Source organism: Chiloscyllium plagiosum, chromosome 7, assembly GCF_004010195.1.
Source record: "Chiloscyllium plagiosum isolate BGI_BamShark_2017 chromosome 7, ASM401019v2, whole genome shotgun sequence".
In the NCBI taxonomy this organism is placed as follows: Eukaryota; Metazoa; Chordata; class Chondrichthyes; order Orectolobiformes; family Hemiscylliidae; genus Chiloscyllium; species Chiloscyllium plagiosum.
Genome location: NC_057716.1, coordinates 103,634,412 through 103,644,535, shown reverse-complemented (window position 1 = coordinate 103,644,535; position 10,124 = coordinate 103,634,412). Strand labels below are relative to the sequence as shown.

Sequence of the window (10,124 nt, the reverse complement as noted above, 5' to 3'; positions counted from 1 at the left end):
AGAATTCCCCAGGCTCCCCAGTCTCTGGGTGAAGACATTTCTCCTCATCTCAGTCTGAAATGTGATGTGGAGGAGCCGGTGTTGGACTAGGGTGGACAAAGTTGAAAATCACACAACACCAGGTTATAATCCAACAGGTTTATTTGAAAGTACAACAGTCCTAAATGACCTACCCCACATCCTTAAACTGTGACCCCTGGTTCTGGACTCCCCAGTCAATGGGAACATGCTTCCTGTGTTTATCCTGTAGATCATGTTAGAATTTTATAGGTTTTTATGAGATTCTCCTTTATTGTTCTAAACTATGGTGAATATCATCCTAGTCAATCCATCTCTTCACCAGCAGCTTCTCAAAGGCAATTAGGAATGGCCAAGCCCAGTGCAGTGAGACTCACATCCCAAAAATGTAAAAACAGAAATAGATTATTTAAACCCTTGAACTTAATTTATCAAATAATATATTAAATCATGACTGAAATCTCCTTAATATGATTTAATTGCCCTTTTCCTCGTATAACAATCTACTGACATTGCATTTGAAGTTATTGAGTGATTGATCTAATCTCCAAATCTTTGACAATTAGGGAATTTTACAGAAGTCTTAGTGAGAAATGATTGATCCAGGTTCAACAGCTGGCAATCTTGTGAAGTCTGTCATTTATGCTGAGGTGCAAACACCAAAGCATCTGGTACCTCCCTCCCCTCTGGACACTTCCTGGGTAGATTCAGTACACAGCACACCAATGTAGCCAATTCTCTGAATAAAGGGGCACCAAGTTAAGGCTGAGATGAGGAGGAATTTCTTCTCTCAGAGGGTTGAGAGTCGGGAACTCCTTGCCACAGAGAGCTGTGGGGGCAGAGTCCTTGCGTCTATTTAAGGCTGAGATAGATTCTTGATTAGTTGGGGGAATCAAGGGTTATGGGGAAGACACAGGAAAATGGATGTGAGGAATGTTGGGTCAGCCGTGATCCTATTGAATAGTGGAGCAGATGGGCCGAATTGCCTACTCCTGTTTCCATTTCTTACGGTGGAGGAGTTGAGTCGTCGAACTGGTTGCCAAATACGATTTGATGGATATCACTCACTTCTCTGACCAGTTAATCATGGGGCTCAAGTCCCACTGCTGATGTTTCAGCATATAATCTGGACTGCTGCTCCCAATGCTAAAGGATAGTCTTCCAGGAGGTGTACTAAACCAAGGCCCCTTCCAATCCCTCAGATGTCAATATTTGAATCATAGAATCCCCACAGTGTGGGAGCAGGCTAATCGGCCCATCAAGTCCACACCGAACCTCCAAGGAGCATCCACCCAGCCTCACCCTCCACCCTATTCCTGTAATCCTGCATTTCCCATGACTAACCCACCTAGCCTGGACATCCCAGATCACTGTGGGCAATTTAGCACAGCCAATCCACCTAACCTTATCATCTTTGGACTGTGGGAGGAAACCCACGCAGACACAAGGAGAATGTGCCTACTCCACACAGACATTTACCTGAGGGTGGAATCAAACATGGGTCCCTGGCACTGTGAGGCAGCAGTGTTAACCACTGAGTCACTGTATCGCCCAAATTTGGAAAGAGAGCAGATTAGATCTCTGTCAATAGCTGTCCTTTAGCCATTACATTAGTCACATTGCTGTTTTTGCAAGCTTGCTGTGTAATGTAGTTGCCACATTTTCCCAAATTATCATAAGAGATAGGAGCAGAAGCAGGTCATTCAGGCCATTGAGGAGAAAGTGAGGACTGCAGATGCTGGAGATCAGAGTCGAGAGTGTGGTGCTGGAAAAACACAGCAAGTCAGGCAGCATCCGAAGAGCAAATGTCGATTCTCCTTCTTCTCAGATGCTGCCTGATCTGCTGTGCTTTTCCAGCACCATGTTCAGCCCATTGAGATTGTTCTGCCACTCAATGATCATGGCTGATCTGATAATCCTCAACGTCACTTTCCTGCCTTTTCCCCAGAACCCGAGATTCCCCTTGCTGATTAAAGATCTGTCTGTCTCAGCCTTAAGTATATTAATGACCCAGCCTCAATAGCAATTGTACCTGGATTTCCAGGATTAAGTTATGAGAAGAGAGATTATACAAATTAGACTTATTTTCTCTAGAATTTAGAAGTTTAACGGATAATCTGATCTAAATCTTTAAAATATTAACAGGAAAAAACTGGGTAGATAAAGACAAAAGTATTTCCCTGATTGAAGATTATAGAATCACGGTGGCACAGTGGTTAGCACTGCTGCCTCGCAGCGCCAGAGACCCAGGTTCAATTCCCGCCTCAGGCGACTGACTGTGTGGAGTTTGCACATTCTCCCCGTGTCTGCGTCGGTTTCCTCCCACAGTCCAAAGATGTGCAGGTCAGGTGAATTGGCCATGTTAAATTGTCCGTAGTGTTAGGTAAGGGGTAAATGTAGGGGTATGGGTGGTTTGCGCTTCGGCGGGTCAGTGTGGACTTGTTGGGCCGAAGGGCCTGTTTCCACACTGTAAAGTAATCTAATCTTAAAAAAAACCTGATATTGTAGCACTCCCTCAGTACTGCACTGTGAATCTTAGCTTACACTACATGCTGAGCTGATGCTTAAACCCCCCAGCCTTCTCACCCAGAGATGACATTGAGCCAGACGTAACACTTGGATGTGAAGGAGAAGAAACAGTTGCACCATTGAGAGATGGTCCAATGTGAAAAAACGTTGCATTTGTATTGCGCCTTTCACATGGTCAGAGCTTCCTGTCTAGCTAATTCATTATTTTTGAAGTACGCTCACTGTTGTAGTATAAGGAAGTGTTATAGCCAACCCATAAAGAAACAAGGCGAAGGCCAATCCTGGACATCATTTAGGGAGAGAACATTCAAATGGGAAAATGCCACAGAGATCTGGTTAGAGGCACATGTGGGATGTGATGCTCGAGAGATGACGGAGACTGGCAGGACATGTATCTAACTTTTGAGACGTACGGTCTATCAGAATGACAGCAGAATGGACACCACCTGATGGGAAAAGAATAAAGAAGATGGGGCTGGCCAAAGAAGGCTTGGCGAAGTCCAGTTGAGGAGGATCTTCTCTGAGCTAAAGTGAAAGAGGTTGCCAATAACCAGGACTGCGGAAGAGCCTTGCTGCTCCCTAGACTCTAGGAAATAAATCCAAATGCATAAGTGTAGATGTTCATTTTCACCAGGGCATTAACAACACTCCCTGTTCTTCTTCAAACAGTGACCTTGGGTAGACTCTGGGTTGAGCCCGTCAACATGCTTTGTTTAAGAAACAGCAAGTTTAACACTCCCTTAGTAATGCACTGAAGTGTTGGCCTCGATTACGTCGCTTGTATTGATAGAACACCTTACCAATGTATCAAAGCATCCTCATGAACTCTATGGGAGGGTAATACAATATAAAACAGCGGAGCTAAGGAAGAAATATTACAACAGGTGTCTTTATGTTTGGTCAAAGTTATAGGATTTAAATGGATCCCCAAAGGATAGCGAGTATTGAGGTGGAAACCCCTGAACCCGGGGTTTAGATGGCTGAAGGTACGGCCTTGGGGAGAAGAAAGTTAAGAATGGGCAAGAAGGCAGAATTAGAGCAACATAAACCTTGAGCTTTATCAGCCTGGAGAATATAGGACAAGGCAGGGAAGTGAAATAACTCGAGGAAGAGACTTTTAGAATCAGCTTAGATTGCGGAGTGTGGCATGAAGTGTGACCTTCTGTGAAAATGGCAGCAAAAGTTGGAAAGACAGTGGTTTATCTCAGTGTAAATGAACTGTCTGTAACTGGCTATTAAGCTGAGTATTTATAACGGAGTGGTGTCATATTTCCACTGCTTTGAACTTTTGTTTTCTCTCTTGGCCCAGATGCTCAGCATTCAATAATACATTGTAAGATGCTTTAAACTGTTCAGAGCCTGGGTGCATAGATCATTCGTAAAGTATGTGACCTTTTCATCAGAAAACAAGGCAAAGGATCAGAAATAGGGCATTCATACTATCAAATCTGCTCCTCTTTTCAATACGATCATGGTCAATCCTGGGCTCCTTACCCATGCCCGAAACACCCCTGATTCAATGAGAAGTCAAATATCTGCCTATCCCAGTCTTAAACATATTCAACAATGGATTAGGAACCTTCTGGGGTACAGAATTCAATGATTCCTTTCAGTGAAGACATTTCACCTCCTCTCAGTCTGAAATGGATTGGCCATCTACTCTTTCCTTCTCATAAGTGCAGGCTTGTGTTGATTTAACTCTGTGGGATCAGTCTGTGCTCTTGCCTTCTGACCATTTCCAGATCAGATGTGGTCAGACTGTGGCCAGAACTTGTTGCTGTGGGTGGTCTGAGGTCAGCACTGAAGGTCAGGAGAAGGAAGAACAGAGAGAAGAGACTATGCAGTCCTGTAAGCTATGTGGTCGGTGGTGAGTGGATAATAGACTTTGATTTGATTTATTAATGTCGCATCTACAGTGAAAAATTTTGTTTTGCATGCAGTACAATCATACCAGAGAAAGATCATTAGGGTAATAGGACAGAGAGACAAAGAGTGAGATCAACATTAAATTTAAAAGTTGAGAGGTCCATTCAGAAGTCTAATAACAACAGGGAAGAAGCTATTCTTGAACCTGTTGGTATGTGTTTTCAAACTTTTGTATCTTCTGCTCGATGGAAGGGGTTGGAAGAGATTATAACCGGTGAGGGAGGGGTCTTTGATGTTGTCTGCTTTCCTAAGGCAGTGAGGAGTGTAGAGGGAGTCAATGGAAGGAAGGTTGGTTTGCGTGATGGACTAAACTGTGTTCACCATTCTCTGCAGTTTCTTACGGTCCTGGGCAGAACAGTTGCCATACCAAGCTGTGATGCATCCGGAAAGGGTGCTTTCTAAGGTGCATCTATAAAAATTGATATGAGTCTTTATAGACATGACAAATTTCCTCAGCTTCCTGAGGAAGTAGAGGTGGTGTTGTGCTTTCTTGACCTTTGCATCAATCAGGTTGTTGGTGATCGTCACTCCTAGGTACTTGATGCTCTTGACCATCTCCACCTCGGCATCATTGATAGAGACAGGGCACGCCCTCCACTCCACTTCCTGAAATCAATGACCAGCTCTTACATTTTTCTGACTTATCTTTACACCCTGCCACTAATATATTCCTGTATTTCCTGTATTCTGTCTCGTAGTTGTTTGAGATCCGGCCTACAACGGTGATGTTGTCAGTGAACTTGTAGATGGAGTTAGGACGAAATTTGGCCACACAGTCATGAGTGTACAGGGAGTACATGGTGTATAGGGACTACCACTCTGACTAAAAGTGGCCTAACAAGATTTCTGGGGCAACATTGTTCTTTTTGTGTCCATTCTTCTTGTTCCTTAGCATTGTTTCTGAGACTCATGATGCTTTTCTTCATTCTACAGCGTGAATGTATCTCCATCCATGTTGGCCAGGCTGGTGTCCAGATGGGCAATGCCTGCTGGGAGCTGTACTGTTTGGAACATGGTATCCAGCCTGATGGGCAGATGACAGGCGACAAATCCAGTGGAGTTGCGGATGACTCCTATACAACATTCTTCAGTCACACCGGATCTGGCAAACACGTACCCAGGGCTGTGTTTGTGGATCTGGAGCCCACTGTGATCGGTTTGTATTGGCTTTTGATCCTTCTTAGAATTAGAATTAGATTTTACTGTCATGTGTATTCCAATATAGGAATAGTGAAAACTATACAATAAATAAACATAAGCCAGAAGGGAAGAAAAACGTCTAGATCTTAATGTCTTATCTCCATAAAGGTGTTGAGAACCTATGATGCAGGCACCAAGGTCTAGCCACGGCCTGGAGTCAGGCCCAAGCCTGGAGTCTTGGTTACCCTGAGAGTCTCACGTGTGTAGCCTTTCCAGATGTTCAAACCCCTTCTGGATCGCTGCTGCTATAAGCTTGAACCCGTCACTAGGAATTGACTTGCTCCAGATACAACCTGGCTCTGAACTGAACAGACTGAGGCACCCCAAATGAATAAAGAGAAGGGTTGACCAATGACCGGGAGAGAGCTCTTCAAAGTAATGAAGCTCCTCAATAGGATGGAAATGGAGATGTTTCCACTTGTGTGAGAGAACAAAACACATGGCGGTAAATAAAAGATTGTCACAAATAAATCAGGAGGGTATTCAGGAGAAAACGCCTTAGCTGGAGAATGTTTTGAACACAAGCTTGATAATTAGATTCTCTACAATATCAAAACAGGCTATTTGACCCAACAAATCCACACCGACCCTCTGAAGTGTAATCCACCCAGACCCATTCCCATATTTACCTAACAGGGTAAAAACAATGACTGCAGATGCTGGAAACCAGAGTTTAGATTAGAGTGGTGCTGGAAAAGCATAACAGTTCAGGCAGCATCCGAGGAGCAGTAAAATCGACGTTTCGGGCAAAAGCCCTTCATCAGGAATACTGAGTTCTTTTAGCCTGGCCAGTTCACCAACCGGCACATCTTTGAATTGTGGGAGGAAACCCACACAGACACAAGATAAATGTGCAAACTCTGCACAGACAGTCACCCAAGGCTGGAATCAAACCCGGGTCCCTGGCGCTATGAGGCAGCAGTGCTAACCACTGAGCCACCGTGCCACCTTTGTACAAACACAGCTGCAGTACTTGCATTACTACATGAAGTAACTGAGATCAATGGGATAATTTAAGGAGAAATTGGATAAGTACATGATGAAAAAAGACCAAGTCGGTTCTGCTATAACGCGTGTTTCATCAACGCGAATTAGCTTTAACGCAATTGAAGAATTTGGACTGTTATTTGTAGAACGCGAACTTTCCCCTTACCTGTATTGACTATAACATGATCCTGGTCCCGTTGGTTTAAATACTGCGCGATTTTCTTATAACGTGAGATCCTGAACTATTGCATGTTGTAAGCATCTGAACAGACCAGTGGGGCTGAAAGGCCTAAGTGGTATTATAAATTGTAGGTAAATTCACATTAATTCATTACTTTCAGTAATACAGAGTTCTTTTGACCATCTCCTCAAGGAATTATCCCAAATGCCATGAATATTTCTTCAACTTTCAACTGCCGTCTTCAACTGACAGTTATTTGTCAAGGCATGTCCTGCCCTCAGATCAACTAATTACACTGTGGGTCTATTCCTCATTCTGGAGCCTGCTGTGTGTAGGGACAGGAAATATTTATTTCAATCCTATAAACCTGCTCAAGGTCAGGCATTTATGTATGTTTTTGTAACTCGTCCCCAGGATATAGGTTAGACCAGGTTAAGTATGACTGGTGTCCTCTCTGAAGGGTTCTAGGAAATTATTTGTGTTTTCACAATGTTACGAAGTCGAAAGCATGTATGTTCACTTTAAAATAGAAAGTGTTTTCTAAACTTTGAAGTAAACTTAAAGTGCAGGCTCAGCTGCCTGAAATGTAAAGGCTGGGAGATGAGCTGTTCCAAAATAGATACATGTAACAATTAGCTGTTAAATGGATACCTGAGTTTTGGCTGCTGTTTTGACAACAATTATAACTTAACCAATCAGTTTAATTTATGCCCAGGATACTAAAATCCAATTGAGTTTGACTTTATTGTTTTGACAATATCGAACCAATGAGACAGTACAATGTTGGCGGTACAAAAACATGGACATTTTGAAAATTGGTCAGAGAGCAACTGACACTGATCAGCTGAGCAACTGCCGCTGAGCTGGAGAGCTAACTACCCATCTAAAATCATGCTCTCAAAGAAATTAGAAGACACTCTCTATCAAAGGTACCTTTTCATGTGAAATAGACACACAGTAAAAAGAAATGATGACCCAGGGAGATCAGTAGCTGAAGATTGAAGACAACAGAGAAGACAGAGCCTGTGTGGTCTTGAGACTAAGTTAATCAGTGTGTTACTGGAACAACCTTTTTTATAGAGTTGGGGTCAGATAGTAAGTAGTTAAGAAAAGGAGGGCTTGGATTTGTGAATACTTTTTGTTTAACGTTCACTATTAGAGTTTGGGAAAATAAATTGTTATTTCTCTTTAAATAGTGGGATTTAGGAGTTCTCTGTCACTCACAGATTATAGGGCAAGGCGAGCTTTCCTGGGGGATGGGTTTTAATTAACAGAGGGGTTCGACCTCTGCGTCATAACCACCACCAGTGTAATGCTCAGTTATAGTGACAGAGCAGATTCAGATTCATATTCATATTTAGGTTTTATCGTCACATGGACTCAAGTACAGAGTACAGTGACAAGTTAATAATGTTGCCACACATGGTGCCATCTGAGGTACAAAGAACCTTGGTACAAAACTTAGTTTTATTTATGTATTTAAAACTGTTCAAAATTCACTAGTCCAGAGAACAGTCAGAGTGGGTAACGATACTCATTTGAAGAGCTGGTGCAGATATAGAGTCATAGAGATGTACAGCATGGAAACAGACCCTTCGGTCCAACCCATCCATGCCGACTAGATATCCCAACCCAATCTAGTCCCATCTGCCAGCATCTGGCCCATATCAATCCAAACCCTTCCTATTCATATATCCATCCAAATGCCTCTTAAATGTTGCAATTGTACCAGCCTCCACCACATCCTCTGGCAGCTCATTCCATACACGTACCACTCTCTGTGTGAAAAGGTTACCCCTTAGGTCTCTTTTATATCTTTCCCCTCTCACCCTAAACCTATGCCCTCTAGTTCTGGACTCCCCGACCCCAGGGAAAAGTCTTTGAACATCTTTCCGATAGGAAGGAGACCAGAATTGCACACAATATTCCAACGGTGGCCTAACCAACGTTGTGTACAGCCGTAACATGACCTCCCAACTCCTGTACTCAATACTCTGACCAATAAAAGAAAGCATATCAAACGTCATCTTCACTATCTTATCTACCTGCGACTCTACTTTCAAGGAGCTATGAACCTGTACTCCAAGGTCTCTTTGTTCAGTAACACTCCCTAGGACTCTACCATTAAGTGTATAAGTCCTGCTAAGATTTGCTTTCCCAAAATGCAGCACCTCGAATTTATCTGAATTAAACTCCATCTGCTATTTCTCAGCCCATTGGCCCATCTGGTCAAGATCCTGTTGTAATCTGAGGTAACCCTCTTTGCTGTCCACTACACCTCCAATTTTGGTGTCATCTGCAAACTTACTAACTGTACCTCATATGCTCGCATCCAAATCATTTATGTAAATGACAAAAAGTAGAGGACCCATCACCGATCCTTGTGGCACTCCACTGGTCACAGGCCTCCAGTCTGAAAAATATCGCTCCACCACCACCCTCCGTCTTCTACTTTGAGCCAGTTCTGTATCCAAATGGCTAGTTCTCCCTGTATTCTGTGAGATCTAACCTTGCTAATTAATCTCCCATGGGGAACCTTGTCAAACACCTTACTGAAGTCCATATAGATCACATCTACTGCTCTGCCCTCATCAATCCTCTTTGTTACTTCTTCAAAAAACTCAAATTAAGTTTGTGAGGCATGATTTCCCACGCACAAAGCCATGTTGACTATCCTTAATCAGTCCTTGCCTTTCCAAATACATGTACATCCTGTCCCTCAGGATTCCCGCTAGCAACTTACCTACCACTGATGTCAGGCTCACTGGTCTATAGTTCCCTGGCTTATCCTTACCACCCTTCTTAAACAGTGGCACCATGTTAGCCAAGTTCCAGTCTTCCGGCACCTCACCTGTGACTATCGATGATACAGATATCTCAGCAAGAGGCCCAGTAATCACTTCTCTAGCTTCCCACAGAACTCGTGGGTACACCTGACCAGATCCTGGGGATTTATCCACCTTTATGCGTTTCAAGACATCCAACACTTCCTCCTATGTAATTTGAACATTTTGCAAAGTGTCACCATCTATTTCCCTGCAGTCTCTATCTTCCATATCCTTTTCCACAGTGAACACTGATGCAAAATACTTGGTTAGTATCTCCCCCATTTTCTGCGGCTCCACACAAAGGCCGTCTTGCTGATCTTTGAGGGGCCCTATTCTCTCCCTCGTTACCCTTTTGTCCTTAATGTATTTGTAAAAACCCTTTGGATTCTCCTTAACCCTATTTACCAAAGCTTTCTCATGTCCCCTTTTTGCCCTCCTGATTTCCCTCTTAAGTA

The 10,124-nt window shown here is 43.2% G+C and overlaps 1 protein-coding gene across 1 annotated transcript in view; it reads left to right on the top strand.

Moving 5' to 3' along the window:
* Window positions 1–5,370: 5,370 nt before the first annotated feature.
* Window positions 5,371–10,124, top strand: part of LOC122551811 (tubulin alpha chain-like) — a 9,505-nt gene continuing 4,751 nt past the window's right edge. The window contains exon 1 of the mRNA XM_043694291.1: window positions 5,371–5,629. Coding sequence (XP_043550226.1) covers window positions 5,383–5,629 — 247 coding nt within the window. The 5' untranslated portion in view covers window positions 5,371–5,382. The remainder of the gene's footprint in view (window positions 5,630–10,124) is intronic.